This window comes from Podarcis erhardii (assembly GCF_964252035.2).
Source record: "Podarcis erhardii genome assembly, chromosome: 3".
In the NCBI taxonomy this organism is placed as follows: Eukaryota; Metazoa; Chordata; class Lepidosauria; order Squamata; family Lacertidae; genus Podarcis; species Podarcis erhardii.
This window is the reverse complement of record NC_138507.1, coordinates 102,730,028-102,749,538: the sequence shown is the minus strand read 5'-3', so window position 1 is coordinate 102,749,538 and position 19,511 is coordinate 102,730,028. Positions and strand designations below refer to the sequence as shown.

The 19,511-nt window shown below is 41.0% G+C and overlaps 1 protein-coding gene across 1 annotated transcript in view; it reads left to right on the top strand.

Annotated features, from left to right (window-relative positions):
• The window catches only part of LRPPRC (leucine rich pentatricopeptide repeat containing), a 116,112-nt gene that overhangs the window by 19,825 nt on the left and 76,776 nt on the right, over positions 1 to 19,511 (top strand). Inside the window, exons 8-14 of the mRNA XM_081854507.1 lie at positions 1,509 to 1,653; positions 2,467 to 2,624; positions 3,663 to 3,768; positions 3,866 to 3,973; positions 12,564 to 12,682; positions 14,576 to 14,669; positions 17,748 to 17,817. Of these exons, the coding sequence (XP_081710633.1) occupies positions 1,509 to 1,653; positions 2,467 to 2,624; positions 3,663 to 3,768; positions 3,866 to 3,973; positions 12,564 to 12,682; positions 14,576 to 14,669; positions 17,748 to 17,817 (800 nt within the window). The remainder of the gene's footprint in view (positions 1 to 1,508; positions 1,654 to 2,466; positions 2,625 to 3,662; positions 3,769 to 3,865; positions 3,974 to 12,563; positions 12,683 to 14,575; positions 14,670 to 17,747; positions 17,818 to 19,511) is intronic.

Genomic DNA, 19,511 nt, shown 5'->3' with positions numbered 1-19,511 from the left:
TTCAGGTTAAGAACGGACCTCCAGAACAAATTAAGTACTTAACCCGAGGTACCACTTTATGTTGAAATTGTGCAGCAACTGGTATTCTTTGGTAAGCAGAGAAGGTAGTGGCATACTCAAAGTTGCCTAGTCAATTTGTGTGTTTGCATACACTGAGTAATTCTGTTAATTGTCCCCTATGTAAATGAGCCCCACTTAGTATCTACAAGAAATCAAGAATATAGCATGTTTGGTGAAGCACATCTTTTGAAGACAACAGGCGTTTTCAGTTGAACAAATTTTATGTGATTGACCAGTTTGTTGTTACTTTTTCTGCTTTTATATTTTTCTGGTGCTTGTCATTTTACATTTGCTGCCCACATCTGTTTTCTATGTGAGTTAGTGGTATATATTTTTACAAAATATTTTTTTAAAAGAAAATCGAAAGAGTTCCACAACTGACACACTTGGGCATTTCATTACACCACTTTTTAGTAACCACACCCTACCGGCAGTGGAATCCCAAAAACTGTGGAGATCTACCTATACATAATACTTTGGTGTGTCTGTCTTTTGACACCTGTGGATCATCTAAGATATCCAAACATTAATTGAGATCAGTGTTGGAAAAAGACAGTTGTGCTGAAGATGTGAGTTGGATTATACTCATCATGGGATAAAAACTGTTGTTTATTAGCCAGGGCTTCAATGCAGTTAAACTGAACACCTTGACAGTTTAAACCTCTTTCTCTCCACCTGCAATGGTTTTAATGATGACTACAATGCTTTCAATCTAAAAGGTCTTAAGTTTAGCAGAACTGTGCTTTCTGCTGTTTTTCTTAAACCACAAAAATCAATACTCTGCAGTCTTTACTACAAGGTCGTATATTTCAGAACTAACGCTGATACTTAATGGCTTTTTCTCTAGAGTGGTCCCTTAACATTCAGAGACACAATTGTGTCATGTGTAACACGACACACAGTTTCATTTGGCTGATTAATGCCTGGAATCTCCTGAATTTGGAAAATCAGTCTTGAGAATGAATGCAATGCTACTGGAGCATACTTGCACATTGAAAAGACAGTTCCAGCACAATATTTTGCTTCCACTGAATGGTTTTTGGAATCATTTTGCAGATATTGGCATAGTATATTTTCAACTATCCCATAAGATAGATCCATCCTTGATCTTTTGGGCATTTTGTTATGACTGAACAACTTAACGTACAACACATCCACAGAAGTCAATCCAGATGCCCTCTTTGTGGAACTGCCATAGGTCAGTGGCAGAACATTTGCTTCACATGCAGAAAGTTCCAGACTCAATGCCCGCCATCTCCACTGAGCCACTGCTAGGCATTGTAGACAGTACTGAGCTAAGTACAAGACAGCTTCCTGCGTTCTTTCCATGTAGATGCAAAGTGTTACATTGTGGCAATAAAACTGATAGTAATAAAAAAGATTAATACAGATCAATATTTATATCTATATTTAGTTTCCTATTACATTGTTTCTCCTTGCCCTTGCAGATCCTGGGCAGCATTGAAAAAAGTGATGCCTACCTTTTAGACAAGGACTTAATGGACATCATTTTTACTCTTGCCAAGGCTGGACATCCTCAGCATGTACAAAACATTTTGGAGAAGATGAGATATGATAGGGGATACGTTCCAGGTAATATTTTTGAAAGATGCCAACAAATCTGATTTGCTTATTGGCACTAGCCTTTACTCTTCAAAAAAGGAGATAAATGAAAATGCATGGTTATTTCTTATTTAGTTAACCAATGCATTCATTTGGGTAGCTCATGGTAGTAGCTGTGGAAGAGAGATGTACATAAAATGTCTCTCTCAAATAGAATTGTAAAATGATACATAGTATTTTTATAATCATGTCTAATTGGTGGTTATTCTGACTTGACTTTACACAGTCCTGGTGATATTAATCTAGACTTAGCTCAGTTGATTAAAGCATGGAACTTCTTTACAAATTGGTAGTTCTCACTATGGCACATGAGCAGAAATAGTTAAAGATTACATGGATATAGCTACTGACTTTAAAAATGGCTACAAGCATCCTTACTCATTGAGCAGTGAAAGCCAGAAGTAGCACTGAGTGATAAACTTGTAGATCTGTAGAGTAGTTATTCTTGGGAACTTTAGTTAATTTCAGTGGTGTTTATACATGGCTTCTTCTAGAGTTGTGTTGAAATATATCCACAGTGCTTGGTAAGTAGCACACTGTAAACTGATAATTATCAATACATTGATAAGCACAGTTATTGGCCATAATGCCTTTATAACTGGACCATAATGTTTGCTTTGCTTAGTATGCTGTCATTTTCCATATAATGTGTAAATTGAGTGCTTAAAAATAAATAGTGTACTACTTCTGCACATTCATGTATTGGTCCCCCCCCCCCATGACTCTTCTTAATCGTATTTGGTTTCTCTCTACCCGCCCCCCGTGCTGTACTTAACTACCTAGATGCAATGAATCTATGTCTGAGTTTACTAACACACGGCTTAGAAGATACAGCTTTTCAAGTACTGAAGACATTCCCTTCAGGGTTGTCAGATTCCCAGAACGAAGGCAGCATAGACCGTGGCAACTTCTTCTTACGGCATTGTGCAAATTTGAACATGGTAAGTGAAGTCCTACAAAGGACCCTTAAAGCAGGGGAGGGAGACCCTTTGACATATTGCTGGACTCCAGCTCTTGTAACACCTGACCTTTGGCCATGCTGTTGGGGACTGATGGGAGTTGGAGTCCAGCAGCTTCTGGGGGTTCATATTTTCATCACCCCTGCTTTAAATCAATACTTTTTTCTTAAGCAAACTGATCACTCACAAAGTCTGCTCCTCTCCCTTTTTCAAAGCTGTATGCTTTTTCTCATATGTCTCTCCCCATTCCACCCTACGAATCCTACTCTGATATCCACATCTTTACCCAGAAGCAAGAAGTGCTTTCCCTTGTCTTCATACATGGCCTTTGTTCCACTTTGTATTCCTGGTCAAGTTCCCCAGCTGGAATTGGTCAGTTCCTCCTTGCAAGTAAGCCCGCCCCTCCCTGTTGATCACTGTCTTCCTTGTGTTGCCTTTGCCACCCTTATTATTGCCTTGCTTCCTCATTGCTGGCATGCGGTTACATGAGCGACTCTGCTACTCTGATCGCTGCTGGGTTAGTATGTGTTGGATACATGGATAAATTCATAAACATAAGAACTTCAGAAGATCAGACTAAAGGCCTATCTAGACCAGCACCTTGTCTCCCACGGTGGCCAACAAGGTGCCCAAGGGAAACCCACAAGCCGTATGTGAACGCAGTAGTGTGTTGGCCTTCCCAGTCAAAGCCAGCACTCTCTTTGTTTCTCAATAATATTTGAAGTACAGTGGACCCCCTAGTTATGTACCACTCTGGATACATAACTTTCGGGTTACGAACGCGGCAAATCTGGAAGTGTATATTTCCGGTTTTCGCCGCAAGTGCGTGCGCAGAAGCACTCAATCGCGCTGTGCACGTGTTCAGAAGCAGCACCTCTGCCTACGGACTTTTCGGGCTGCGGACGGACCCCTGGAACAAATTTAATTCGTATCCGGAGGGTCCACTGTACTCATTCACTTAACTGTGCTGAATAATGCCAGTTGAACAGTGAAATTCTTAAACCTTCCATTTCCTTACAGCCAGTGGCTAAACTGAAACAGTTCTGCAGTGACATGAAAGAAAACGGCATTCACTCTGCTCCCCTGCAGATGACTCTGTTGTGTGCGTTGGAGTTAAAGAAAACCGGTACTTTTTCTTATTGCTTGCCTCAGTTAATTTTTTTTACTACTTAACCCTGTTACAACCCCATTTATTGACTCTTTGACTTTCTTGATCTTTTCAGCTTTGGCTATTGATCTAATGAAGGCCATCAAAGAAGAAGGCGAACCTGTCAGACCTCACTACTTTTGGCCATTGCTGGTTCACCACCAGAAAGAGAAAAATGTTCAAGGTTAGCATTTTAAAAATCAAACCTTAGTTTACTGTGCATGTGAACTTGTAACACGCAGCCCTGTACCCCAAATGGGTTTGTGCACGAGAAACAGAATAATGTTGCAGTACAGGCAGCCCTGCTAAGGCACTATTGTCCTATTGGTGTGGTGATGTACACTGCAACAGTTTCTTTGTCATTACTTTTTCCAGCCTTGTTTTTTTTGTTGTTATGCCGCTGGTAACCATCTTAAATTTAGAACTCTTCAAGGAGTTGTGAGTGTTTTAGCTTGACTGTAGCAAAAGTATTTGGTTTGTTACTATTTCCTTAGCTGTTTCTCTCTTAATATATCTTCTGCTCACCAAAATCTAAGGAAGCTTTTAAAAGTCGGGTTACATTGTGGAACCCTTGTTTTAAAGATAGAGAAATGATTTTTTATTTTATTTTTTGGGACAAGCTTTCCTCATTCCTATGCAGTGATAAGTTAAATGTGAGCTTAGTTACAATAATGAAAGCACAAAAACCTCCATTGTTGAATGATCATGACCTGACAGCACACTGATTGAAGGACTGAAATGTTCAATCTTTGGGATTCTTAAGTAGGTTTAAGCATTTAGCACACACTTTCCCCTGTTACACATGGGGATGTCTATAGGATATGAATAAGAATTGAACAAATATTAAATTTTAAAGTACAATATCTAATTCTTTGGTTTGCATTATTGGTAATTCAGAAAGAGTGGTCTGATAAAAAGATGCTTTTAACAGAAGTACTTTCCCCTTGGGGAAATTAAAAACTGTCTTTTTCATCTTATCTCACAGTATAATGTGCTTTAGAATGAGATGCAGAGTTGTTAGTGTGACATTGGGTGACAAACAAAATGCACAAACAAAAAAAAAGTGCTTTTAGCAGGCAGTTTGTATTGCAATTTTATTTTAAATATACAGTCGCATCCCAGTTTAGAAGAAATGCTGTAACAAGTATTCCCTAATTGTTTCTGGCTATAAAAGTGTGTCAAGCCTTTTAGAAAAACCTTTATAAAACAATATTCTGTTCTTGTTAACTCTTTAGCTCCCTGAAGGCACTTAAAAGTACTGGGCAAATTGCTCCCCAGCATAGCATTTGAATCCTAGCATGTTGCAAATACATTGTAAAAACTCAGAGTTTCAGCATAGGCTTAAGTTCTCTTCCATCCACAAATAAATGGGTGAAAAGCTATGCATGCATGTGGCCATATTCATCCGGTAAAATATTTTATTGCACAATTTGCTCTGCTTTTATGAAGTGGTCAGAAGGTGTAACAGTTGATGGTTACGGCAAATGAGAAGTGAGGTTTGTGACATCAAATGATACTGAATCTTCACTTCAGAAGTCTAGCAGTGCCACAAACACCTAAGAAGCATCAGTTTAAAAACAGCAGCAAGGAGAAATGTGTAGGCGTCTTTGGCCACATAAAGGAAAATCTTTTCTAAGTTTTTACTTCAGCACTTTAAGAAGCTCTGGCTGCATGTACCAGTCTCCCTTTACATTGTGCTATCTTCAGCATGAAGTTATCAGTGTGAATGCTCTTTTCTTCAGATAGGTTCAATGCATATTCTTTCTTACGTATTGCTATGTTCATGATGCAGTTTTAACTGTAAGAGATCACAGGAATTGGAAGAATCAAATTGAAAACTGATGCATCTGGGGAGAAGAGCGCAATATAAATAAATGTTATTTCATAAAGATAGAGGAAAAAAGTAATGCTGCATTAAGATTTCACTTGATGGTGTCTAGTAAGTGGGCAGACTTTCAGTGTATTATGTAAACAAAATGTTATTTGAGAGGCTAGTTTTTGGTAGTTCATATGCAGTTCTATTTTGGATTTCAAGGATGAAGCAGATATTATATATTGTGGTGAACTTCCTTAAAAACTCTTAACAGCAGTGACATGTGTTTAATCTACAGACTTCCCTAGAATTTTCTGCCATTTTTGTTTTTACATGAATACCTTAGAAGCATGGTGTTGAGAGCTTGCCAAAACAACGCTCCACATAGCTTTGTACCCTATCGCCGATAGAAACTAGTTGCTAATAGTTTGGAATTAGCTGTTTGTTTTCAGCTTCTAAGACATCTTCAATTTCAGCAAGATCCTAAACTTTGATTACCAAGGTAATCAGTTTCTTGCACATGAATGTTTCTTTTGTACCAATGGATTCAGATGAATTGAGAGACTTACACCTTTTGAGACTTGGTGCTGAAATACCTACTCAGCCATAAACTTACTGAACCAGTTTGCATTAACTGCAAAAGGATGATTGGTCTTACCTGAAGTGTAGATTTGATAGGTTCTGGGAACTATCTCTCTGATCTTCTTTGTAAAGAAGTAGAAATGAAGTACTGTTGAAGGAAAAAATACTTAGGTGACAGAGAGAGCTGGGAGAAAATTACCTGAACCGTCAGGCAGGAAGGGAAAAAGCTGAAGGGGATGGCACCTGCCTCCCAGAGTTCTTTGCTCTCCTGCCTCTATCACATGATGAGGGTTATAACCCAACCCATTCGGGTCCTCAGTAACCATAACAAATCCATAGTTCAGCTGTCCTTATGCACATTACCTTCCTCCCTGACTTCCTTCTCTGGACAACTATAGTTTGTCATTACATCTGAATTGGCAAGCTGTGGTTTGAACTTCTTCTCTGTACTAGAATTGGAAACCACAGTTTGATGTGAGTTGCCTATTCTGGTTTGCAGGGAAAGTGAAGAATCATAACTGGAAAGAGGAGGGGAAGCTCAGAAACCATGTGCATGGCATCTCCTTGACCCTGTTACTAGACCTCATTCCTAGATTTTGAGCTGTCAACCTGATATAAATAATGACAGTGTGCTATGAAGGTGTTGTGAGGACAGAAAGATTAAAGATGATAATGCATATGCAAATTAAGGTAGTGATTAAACCATTTACATTATTGTTAATCGCATCTCCTCAAAGAGAATTGCACAGAAAAGTCAGTCACATGTTGTGCCATGAGTTTCTCCCACATTTCAGGGAAGCTTATGCAGAATAAATTTCTGGCGGGCATGCTTCTTTGGTCTGTTGCATTTGTGCATTGCATTTCTTGGGAAGAATCCGTGCAAAGTCTGTTTGCACATGCTGGTTATGCAAAATGGTCAGTGTGTTTGTAATGGACATGCTTTCTATAGTAGATTGCTACATCCCACAAGGTAAGAAGCTTCTTTCTTTCCAGTCAGTCAAGAAAATCCAGAAACCAGTTATGGACATCATTTGTAAACGTTTGCAAATTTAGTAAAGACATGAGGGATGTGAAGTTCGCAAGCAATCATCTCTGCCAGTGGTATAAATTCCAGACATCTCTGAAGGTGTGACACCCCTTTCTCTAGTGGCACTAATGGCATAAGGGATATTCCTGAACTTGCTGGACTCACTGACAGATACTGCTATATCCTCATTCACTGGTTAAAGCAAAATTCCAGATCCACTGCCAAAGTATTTCAGCCCCAGCAGCATTCCTTCATTATATATCAACACATGTTCAAATACATGTGAGAATATCAGTAGATGCATTCTGTCTCTCTGTTTTCTGATCATTGTTGACACAGATTTGACTAAGACCGTGCTAGAGCTATCCTGGCTTATTCATGATGCTAAGAATGTTTTTGTGTGTGTGCGTGCTTTTTAATCGTAAGATATTCACAGGTCATTGCAGTCACTGTTGTATTTGAAGTGGATTGCCCATTCTACACATTTAGCCCGTGTCAAAAAGTGTTCTGCAGTCGGAAAGCTAGCAAAGCAGGGTGTGGGCTAGGACAAAACCTTCCTCCTTATATGCTAGTTGGTTACTCTTGGTGAATGGGACAGCAATAAAAAAAGAAGAAGAAATAGTTTGCCTGTATCTTTGTAGGGTACAGACCACACTGCTACCTTATTCTGCTGCTTAAATTGACAAAGCTCAGATTATGTAGAATGAAGTGATAGAATATCAGATTGTACTGTGTTATGAATGTCTCTACCTGCTACAAAGAAGATGAGCTCATCAGAGAGGAAGAATTTTGTGTAGTCTTTCCCCTGATATACTAGTTTATTATATTCAGGCATCTTCTATCTGGGGAAACATTCAAAACTGTCACCTGACTTCTTTACCTGCAGTATGCTGCTAAAGAGGCAGTACTATCTATATTGGATAAACTAACCTAGATATGACCAATAAACAGCAAGTATGTTTACTGATTCAAATTTGCACTGGCCACCTGCCTTTTAATTGATTAATGCATTTATTAAATTTTCATTTAGCAAAGCCTCAATATGGGTGTGTTTTGTGATATTAACTCAGTTTGCACATGCCGGTAAGCCATGATTTACGGCAGCATACAGTAACAAGCTACCATAAGGCTTGCGTTAGAAGGAGGACTTTGGCAGAATTCGTTTTCACTCTTCATGAAAGCTGGGCTGTCTTTGCATACAAACCAGAGACTGTAGTTTAAACAAGCCAGATTTATAACCCATAGTTTGAACCGCTTTGTGGTCTTTCTACAAGCAAGTGGTATATAAAGTTTATGAAATAATAAATAAATAATAAATAAGTTTGTTTGTCGGGAAAGTAACTAGGGTTTGTTTTAAGCCACAACCTGTGATTCATACAGAATGCTGCCAAAGTTCTCCTCCCTGCTATACAGCTGGAAGAGAGTAAAAGCCCCAAGAGCCCATAGCAGCTCTTTTCTGCTTGAGCTTACAACACTAAACTATGGTTTAGTGTTACATGTGAATGCAGCCACTCATTGAATGATAAGGTAGCAAAATGTAGTATGCCCTTTACTCTCAGACTCCTGATTTAAACCAGCCCCGTCAGTTAATCAGATAGTTCAGTAGTGTGCACTGGTTTAAAGCCCTGAGCCTTAAAAATGGGAATCTGTTGCAAGTGCAAATGGATGGCCAAAGTGTTAAAAGAGAAAACTATCCCTGCAAGCATATATTTAGAACAAGTACGTAATTCCATTATGTGTGCACATTTTGATAGGCACTCCCATCTTCCTTGGGTGCTTTATCCAATATCCCCTTAAAACGCCTCTCCCCATACAAAGCATTAATAGTATCCTAAATTCTAATCCTCATTACAACCCTTGCATCTGCTCCAAAATAAAACCAGCAAGGATAGGGTTGTAACAGATATGAATTTGGGGTATGGAAGGCCATAAGCATTTTTTGCTTGATTGCGTAGAGATTTGAACCCACATCTCCTGGCTGTTATGGGCCTAATTTATTGTAGCAGTTATTTTAAAAGCAAACAGATGTTATGGATAACGTGCATCTAAACACTTTTCTCAAAGTATAGAAGTGCTGATGAAATGCAGTTTCAGCTGAGTTTTCGTTACCGTTTTTTGACATCTTATAAATATAAAGCATAAGCTTGCTGTCAGATTTTGAAGTGTATTGAGCAAAATTATATTGTAATTAATTCTTTCTGGATACATTTGCCGGTTCTTGGCCAAAATCAGTCCGTCTTCTGTTTTAAGGCAAACTTGAGCAAATGATGCGACTTTAATTTAGTGTGACTTGTTGGCATGTATTTTTAAGTGCTCAAAGGGAATTCACATTTGATTATTTGCACCGTAGTGCACTGCATAAAATATTCATGGAAGTGTCACTTTTCCATAGGTGGCACTCCAGGGCAAAGACAGGGACTTCAGGAAACTTTAGAATTTTTTATAGTAACAAATATGTGAGGCAACTTGGAAAAAGGAGAAAAAAGCATATGCTACTTGAATCTGGTATCCTGCAGCATCTGACAAATCATTTTTATGCTTACAAAAATCCCAGTACCTGTATAGGTTCTGACATGAATTCTGGAGTTGGTTAGCTAGACATGATGTAATAAAAGGCAGCATTATGTTTTAAAAGGCAAGAACTTAGCCATAGTGTCTTTGTGGTAACCTTTAAATGCCAGATGAAAGACTTTTACATTTCCTTTTTAATAGTTAAATTAATTAAATGGATTAACCAGGGGTTGGTTTTACAAAACAAAACAAAACAAAACACCCACCATGCATTCTATAATGCATGCCAATAAATGTGAAACTTTTGCTGAATGTGTTCCTGTTACCACTTCCCTTTCTTCAGATCCATTTTGAAAACCCAACTTTTCCATAAGGTTGTTGTCTTAACACAGGGGTCAGTCGTGGGCCGGTCCACTGTCCCTCACACCTTGTGGGGGGCCGGACTATGTTTTGAAGGGAAAAAAGGAACGAATTCCTATGCCCCACAAATAACCCAGAGATGCATTTTAAATAAAAGGACACAGTGTACTCATGTAAAAAACACACTGATTCCTGGACCATCCGCGGGCCAGATTGAGAAGGCGATTCGGCCTCATCCGGCTCCTGGGCCTTAGGTTGCCTACCCCTGTCTTAACACCTAAACACTTAAATCCTTGTTCCCCACTGTAACCAAGTTTAAATTTGCTAACTTTTTCTTCCTTGCTACAGTGTGTTGGGAAGGGAGATCTGGCCAGAACAGTGTCCCTTTCTGTTTGCCCACCCATCCCAGTTTAGGCCATTCTGTTGCCATCAGTGGAAGCGTTATTTCCCCCAGCTGCCTTCCACCAAACAGCCTAAACATGCCCCCCTCGCGTCTCCCCGAGAACAACCTAAAATGTCGTGCTTAGGTGATGTATAAATGGAGTTCACAGGTTTTTTAAATGAAGCAAAGATAGAAGTTTACTAAAAAGTCAAAAGAGTTAGTTCTTTGGGAAATGACTTTACCTAGGCTGGTTTTATGTTACTTTCCATATGCTACCAGTGGAGCAAAAATGCAGTGAAAAATAAGTAGGTTTACAAATACAATAAAGCAGGGCTGCCCAACAGGTCGATTGCAACCTACTGGTCGATCACGGGATGTCCCTGGTCGTTCCTGGCTGATCTCTGAACCCCCATCAAAATGCACCCCTCCCAAAAAAAGGTCATAAACTTTGATTCCCTAAAAAAAGCTCAATACTGTGAGTAGAGTAGATCGCAGACTCTTGGAAGTTGGACGCCCCTGCAATAAAGCAATCTCTCCTCTAGTAGACAATTCCCAGATTTGAAAACTGCCCTAGTGTGTGCTTGTATACAGCAATCCACTTTGAATCTCCAAGTTTCTGGCAGAAAACAGTGTGGAGCTGTATGACTCACACGCCCTGAAATCAACAAGGTTCAAGGCAGTTTTGGGATTTTAAATCTCCACTTCAGGCAGGCAGGCTGCATGTGATCCTTCTTACCTTCAATGGCTTCCCATCTTCTGACTTGATCCTGGACCAATCAGGGTTAGCTAGCCGATTCCTTAATCCACAAGCAAACGTACATGCATTGCATTCATATTTGTAGCTAATTGTGGTGATCACACAATATTGATCCGCTTCCCTCCAGCAACAGTGTCTAATAACAGGAGCATTTCCCAGACACAAACACACCACTCACTTTCTCTACCCAAGTGCATTCCTCTGTCACTCTCACAGACAACTCCTACCCAAACCTTCTACCCAAACCTTCTCTCATCACAAACATACATATTCAGGAAAGCCAACAGCTCCTTATAGCTAGTGGACAAGAAAAAACCCTGTGAACACCTGTATAGCTCAGTCAGTAGAGCACGAGACTCTTAATCTCAGGGTTGTGGGTTTGAGCCGCATATTGGGGAAAAGATTCTTGTACTGCAGGGGTTGGATTCAGGGGTGGCCAACTCCCAAGAGACTGCAGTTTACTCACAGAGTTAAAAGCTGGGAGTGATCTACCCCATTTTGGGGGGTTCAGGTCAAAGCTTTTTTTATAGGGGAGCCATAGTTGTTAAGCTTCTTTGTGGGGAGCCAGTGGTCTACCACAGATGTCCAGTGATCTACCGGTACCTGTTGGATGTGCCTGGGTTAGACGATTCCCATGGTCTCTTCCAACCCTACAGTTCTGTGATTCTTACAGGGCAATGCTCACTGCTCCTTGCTCCATCACACCCCCACGGACATTCAGAAACACCCCTTCAATGGGTCAAAGCAGGCTGCCACAACCAGCTGCTCATTGCAGGTGGGCCACAAATGGTTGAGTAAACAGAGTGATAAAAACCCATTCAGTGGGGTGAAGCAAGTGCCCACTATCAGCCCCTTGTGACCAGTGGGTGTCAAGCAGCTGAGCAAATGGGGTGATGCTGCTCCTTCTCACCCCTAGAAAAGCCCCTTGAATTGGGGCAGTGTTAGTGCCTGCCACCAGCAGCAGCAGCAAATGAGCAAAGGCGAGGGGGGAAGCCATTCCTACTGCTGAAACACCCTTCCAATATGTACTTGCCCGCTCAGAAGGTCTGAAACCTGTATTGTGATCTGAACTTCATACTAGTTTCAGACGATGAATTGAAATATCTCCCAGCCCTACCCCTAACATCCTCTCCCTCTATCTATTCCCAAATCTGCTGTGGAGAGTTCTACAGTCCTCCAGGGCAGATGTTGGGGCATGTGAGGGGCTGTAGGTGGAGAGGTTCCATTGGAGAAGCGGAGCTCTGATCTGATCACACATGGACATATTGAATATGGCCCAAAGTTTCTAGGTAGCTGAAATTCAGCATCTGGTTCAGCATCTGTTTTCCCTCCCTCCCTTCAGGTACAATTGAAGTCCTCAAAGCAATGCATGAAATGCAGCTAGAGCCTGATATAGAAACATATTCCAACTACGTTTTGACAAATTTTGATGATATCAGCTCTGTGCGCCATCTGCTGCAGGTGAGTTAAGTAGTTGGCTTATTACTTTATATCCCAGTGATGTTAACTTACCAGGTTTCATTTTACCTTTGTGGTGATCTGATGCTGTACTAGCCCTAGAAGCATGCCTCCTAAATTAACCTTTTAAACCTTATCTTTAATGCATTTTCCATATTTTTCCAGAAAGCTGCTTTGAGGCATTAAGGGGGGGGGGCTCATTTTTACATCAGTATAATTTTAAGCCATTCATTTAAATCACATTTCTAATTTTTAAATCTTTATGCATCTCAAATGGTTGCTGTAATAACTAAAAGCTATTGGCTTGCAACTAAATACACATTCTGTTGTCTTAGACAATATCCAACTAACTCTGTCAGCAGCAGGATTTATGCTTGTACAGTGGAATGCCCTCTCCTCTGCCTGTACGCACCCCATACCCTCTCCAGATCTGCTCCAGAAGGTTGAGGGAAACCTAGAACAGATTTAAGGGTACACAGAGTGAGGAGATTCTGTTGTGCAAGCTTAATACATATATATCTTAGAAATATTTGCAACCTTCTATTAGGAAGGCCGGGGACGCGGGTGGCGCTGTGGTCTAAACCTCTGAGCCTCTTGGACTTGCCGATCAGAAGGTTGGCGGTTCTAATCCCCGTGACGGGGTGAGCTTCCGTTGCTCGGTCCCAGCTCCTTCCAACCTAGCAGTTCAAAAAGTGCAAGTAGATTAATAGGTACCGCTCCGGCGGGAAGGGAAATGGCATTTCTGTGTGCTGCTCTGGTTTCGGTGTTCCATTGTGCCAGAAGTGGCTTAGTCATGCTGGCCTCATGACCTGGAAAAACTGTCTGTGGACAAACGCCGGCTTCCTCAGCCTGTAAAGTGAGATGAGCACCGCAACCCCAGAGTTGTTTGTGACTGGACTTAACTGTTGGGGGTCCTTTCCTTTTCCCTTTTTATTAGGAAGGCCAGTGCCAACCTTCCATTCAGAAGAAGAAGAAAAAACAAACAAGATGAATTTTAACAGGGAGAAATGTAAAGTATTGCACTTGGGCAAAAAAAATGAGAGGCACAAATACAAGATGGGTGACACCTGGCTTGAGAGCAGTACATGTGAAAAGGATCTAGGAGTCTTGGTTGACCACAAACTTGACATGAGCCAACAGTGTGACGCGGCAGCTAAAAAAGCCAATGCAATTCTGGGCTGCATCAATAGGAGTATAGCATCTAGATTAAGGGAAGTAATAGTGCCACTGTATTCTGCTCTGGTCAGACCTCACCTGGAGTACTGTGTCCAGTTCTGGGCACCACAGTTCAAGAAGGACACTGAGAAACTGGAACGCGTCCAGAGGAGGGCAACCAAAATGGTCAAAGGCCTGGAAACGATGCCTTATGAGGAACGGCTAAGGGAGCTGGGCATGTTTAGCCTGGAGAAGAGGAGGTTAAGGGGTGATATGATAGCCATGTTCAAATATATAAAAGGATGTCACATAGAGGAGGGAGAAAGGTTGTTTTCTGCTGCTCCAGAGAAGCAGACACGGAGCAATGGTTCCAAACTACAAGAAAAAAGATTCCACCTAAACATTAGGAAGAACTTCCTGACAGTAAGAGCTGTTCGACAGTGGAATTTGCTGCCAAGGAGTGTGGTGGAGTCTCCTTCTTTGGAGGTCTTTAAGCAGAGGCTTGACAACCATATGTCAGGAGTGCTCTGATGGTGTTTCCTGCTTGGCAGGGGGTTGGACTCGATGGCCCTTGTGGTCTCTTCCAACTCTATGATTCTGTGATAATTCTAAGAGGATGGGGCTTGTCTAAGGTTGATTGCTGAATTCATACCAAAGTTCAAATTTTATGCTGGGGGTCTTAACCACTGTGCTCTCCCAATTGTTACTGCATTTCGTCTCTGTATTATATTCTTTCCATAGGAAGCAAAATGTCCTATTGATAGTAAATCACTCTCTGCAGCAGAAATCAGATACACAGCAGCCACTGGGAGACTGGAGGATGTTTTAGCTTTATGTAAGTATCCTTGATGTTGTAATTTTTATTTGTACAGTCGTTGTCTGTTGAAGCTAGACATAAGAATGAAAAACTTATTTTTTTATTTTTGAAAAAAGTCTCCTTGATAGTGTAAATAAAATTTACTTCACCACTTCCCTAGACTTGGAGTTCTAGTGTAGCTTGCCTCTTTATAAATACAGAATTCATGATTAAAACATGCACAAAATAAATCCATAAATTCGCATTGGTTTCCAAACTTCTTTAGCTTGAGGGTTGTGTTCTATCTTGGCCAACCTCCTGGGGGTTGCATGCAAGCAGTGGTGTAGCCACCCCACACTCTCCCATCTATAGGGTGCAGTAGCAGCGGATGACAGGCTGGGGTTGCAGTGGCATTCATTGTTGCTGAGTATTGGAACAGAGCAGTGGAAGAGCAAGGCTGCAGTGTGTTTGGTGCCGGCAGGAGTGCTGGATGGGCTCTGCCAGTGCCCCTGCAGCTCCCGTCTCCTTCCCCCCTCCATCTTGGTATGCAGCAGTGACTGGAGAAGCAGAGGTCAGGTATGCCTGACCCCACAGTTCGCTGCTGACAGAGTGGACACACAACCCTCCTCAGTGGTCAGCTGGGTGGGTGGGTGGGTGCTATTTTCCCCTCCCTGTTCATTAGTCGCTCTGATTAGCATTGGAGCAGACAATTTGCATTGCCAGGTGCCAGACTAGGTGAGGTGGTTCAAATTTCTCCACCAATGCTCACCAACAAATGATCAGTGATCTCACCTCTTCCCTCATGTGGCTATCTATTGATGGGATGGGGAAACAAAGAATGATGGTCTTAGGCACTTTTCCTAGGTAACCAGAGACGTCAAAGCTCACAATAGTGCTCATAAGTGAGATTCTGATACGCTGCACAACTTCCAAGTGTGGAGCATGATGATCTTGGGATCACTGTCCATCTCCTTTACTTTCCCTATGTGTGTTTATCAATGTTTTTCTTCCTCCACCCCACTCCAACTTAAACTGCTACAACATCCAAAGAGTCATCAGTGCATACTTGTCTTTAGTAGCTTCAAGACTCATAACGCTCCTGAAATGCTGCTTTGTACATTAAACCATTGAATCTGTATACCAGGAGTCAGCAAACGTTTTAGCAGGGGGCGAGTCCACTGTCCCTCAGACCGGGGGGGGGGGGGTGGACTATATTTTGGAGGGGGAGAATGAACAAATTCCTATGCCAAACAAATAAACCAGAAATGCATTTTAAATAAAAGCACACAGTCTACTCATGTAAAAACACCAGGCAGGCCTCACAAATAACCCAGAGATGCATTTAAAATAAAAGGACTCATTTAACTCATGTAAAAACATACTGATTCCTGGATCACCCATGGGCCAGATTTAGAAGGCAATTAGGCCGGATCTGGCCCCCGGGCCTTAGTTTGCCTACCTGTGCTGTATACTGATAGTCTTACCAGAAAGGGTTTAATGTTAATAGATCAAATTAAAGCTTCCTTTTGTGGTGCAGCTGGTTAAGAGGAAGGCAACCTGTTAAAGCAGACTGCTACCAAGGGCTATTGATTGCAGCTTCCAGGTTTCTATAATGCTTCTTACTTCGCCAAACCTTTATTAGGCATTACAAATATAGGCCATCATAGAACACACACACACACACACACACACACACACAAATATACAAATAAACAGGATTTTCATTGGAGTCAAAGTTCTATAATGCACAGATTCCCAAAACTGGCAAGATGAAAACGATGAAGCATCAGTTAAGGAATCTGGGCGCATTAGACAATGTGCACAAGGGTGCCTGTTCTCCCTTTCTCAACTGCCCCATTCCACTTCATTGTCATCTATTTTTCATTTTTTCCCCTCTCAGATTTGTTTGTTGCTAAGGAAACCAGCTTGCCGGCTGGCAGCAGCAGCAGCAGCAGTTGAGCATACAGAGCTGCACCGTGTTGTTGTTTTTTGAAACAAACAAAAACTTTTTAAACACAAGATTGCTTTCTCATTTATTTATTTCTATATTTAAATAACAAACAACATGAGCGATCACAACAAAGAAGCAGGGAAGTTCTTCAGTGTAAGGCCCAGTTGGTCTAGGGCAGAGCTTTCCAAACTTTCATGTTGGTGATACACTTTTTAGACATGCACCATTTCACAACACAATGATTCAGTTTTACGAGCAAACCAGAGGTTAAAGTAACCCGTTTCCAGCTCTGGGAGGAGCGTGGGGAGCATGTGTGCGACACACCTACACACTGCAGCTGACACACTAACGTGTCGCGACGCACAGTTTGGAAAGCTCTGGTCTAGGGACTGAATTTGGATTCTCCTACGCTGCTTGTCTGGAAGCTGGCATGGAAGAAGTAATGCGTTCTGCTGGAGTGCATGCATTTGAAAGACAGATGGGCACTCATGTTTCAACTACTAGAAATTCTGCATAGCTGTTGATTTTTAGAGCTGTTCAATGTCCATGTTCTTCCTCCGTCAGCTGTCTGCTGTCCCAACTCCCCTCCACACATACCAGCTTCGGTGTTTCATTCCTGGCTTGAATTAAGCCAACTCCTCCTGCCCCTAGTGCTGCATAGCAGTCTCTGTTGTCACACATAGCCGAGACTTATGAAATTTAGCTTCCCAGATACATTACTGAGAGCTAATGAGTGTTATGGATTATTCTTGATATTACTGTTTTATCTTTTGTAATCCGCTTTGGTTTTTTTAAAATACGTGTAAATTGTATGAGATAAATAAATGTATATCACTTGGTGGGGAATGATTCAACAGGGACTGCTGCTCTAAGTTAGTATGCACAGAGATGAATATGCAGTAACTGCATTCCCTAATAATTGACCAAAACTCCAAAAAGCACTGTAATTCCAGGGTATTGTATATCTTTCTCTTTCTAGCCAGTAAAGAAAGACCTCTCTGTGTTTAAAACTTGAAATTATTGGAAGATCATGCATTCGTGTGCCAAGATGATCTTACTAAACAGATTCTCTTTAAATAAAATGTCTTTTGATACCGATGGCTTAATCAATCCTTTTTGGAGAAGCAAGGTTCAAGACGTTCTAAGGATTTTCATTTATTCTGCAGTGTCTTCTCCAAATATGCCACCCATAGATCAAGTGCAATTCAGAGGCAGTCTAATCTTTGGATTCAGAAGGTAAGAGTTTTCACTGCCACCTTTGTACCTTTGATGCTCTTGGTCCTTAATCCCAGGATGGTATTTTGGGCAGTTGCCTTAAGAAAAAGGGGGTGAGGAATGAAAGCATATTTTTGCCCATAAGCTAAAAAGCCAGTTAGGAGCTGGATAGGAGTATATCTGTGGCTGTAAGAATCAGTGCAGGCCTATCATCTCTCTTAAGGTTTAAAGAGCCAGAATGAACCCTACTTCCCACTCTTATGAGTGACATGGGTGGGAAACTTTCAATCTATGCAATCACTGGCTATAGCATAATTATTTTTTTGGTTCTGTGAATCGAAAGCTTAATTAGTGATTATGTAATTGTAATAATTATAATTTATATAGTGCATTCAGTTTTCAAAGTGTTTGGTGCATGTTGTTGCCATAATAATAGCAACATTATTATCTACTGGAACAGTATTATCTACTGAAAGTAGCTGGGTATGATAATCTCAGATGAAGCACCAAGGCTGTGCTTGCCTAAGGGTACCCAATGAAATGGCGGAATTCAGTATAGCGCTAATAATCTTTTTTTCTCCCCATGCGGGCTGTTCAGGGGTTTCTCCCAGTCCTCCAGGGCGGATTTAAGGGAGTAAAGGAGGGGAAGCCCCATTGCCCTAGTGGGGGTCATTGCTGTGCTTATTGCAATTATTTGTATGGTTTTAATATATTTTATGTACATAGTTGTACTTATAACAATGTTCAGTTGTTTTTTAATATGTTTTTCTATGTTTTTAGTGGTTCTCATTTTAATATATAAGCTGCCTTGAGTCCCATCAGGGAAAAGGCGGGGTATAAATAAATTGTTGATGTTGCTGCTGCTGCTGTTGTTGACGACAAGGCAGGGTATAAATAAATTGTTGTTGCTCAGTTTTTACTTAATCCATCCTCAAAGTAGGTGTTATGTTATTTTGACAAAGCCCAGCTTCATGATTCACAGTCATGTGTTGTCAGGCTATGTTGTTGGACTGTTGCTATATCAGAGCGCAAGTTATTCCACATGCTAAACAACAACACCCTAAATTGTCTTCTCATCATGCTAGTTCAGTATGTAAAAGGAGATTTTTGAAAATAATGGGAAGCAATTGTTGACTATAGCATTAGAAATGCATTTTGTGCTATTTGGTTTGTTCATTTCTGAAATTTCTTTCTCTTGCCAAAGTTAGCAGATTTAGATATTATGGTACCTTTTATAGGGTAACTCCATCTGTTTTCAGGGCCTAAAAATGTGTTCACTATGATTGGTGAAGTATTTGGCCAATACTTGAAATCCTGATCAGACCAGTTGTACCTTTCTGTGGTCCTTGAGGTATTATTGAACTATAGTTTGAATCATCCCAGACTGCTGGACAGGCTGTAGCTGATGGAAGTTGGAGTTCAGCAACATCTGAAATGCCCTACCACTCCTTGAGATCAAAATGCTTTAGGTTATACCAGCCCCTCCCCCCCCCCGGTCATATCTATATCTATTATGTTTTCAGATCATCATGCATAAACAATCCAGTTTGGAATCTGTATTGAATAAAGGAGTGGGACAGGAAGAAAAAGGGGGAAATTCTGAAAAGCACAATATTTCCTGAAACCCCCTTTCTGATGGAGAGAAATCAGCTGTTTTGTTGAACAATGCCTTGAAATGTTAAATAAGCACAGCAACCATAGACTGCTTTAGGTTT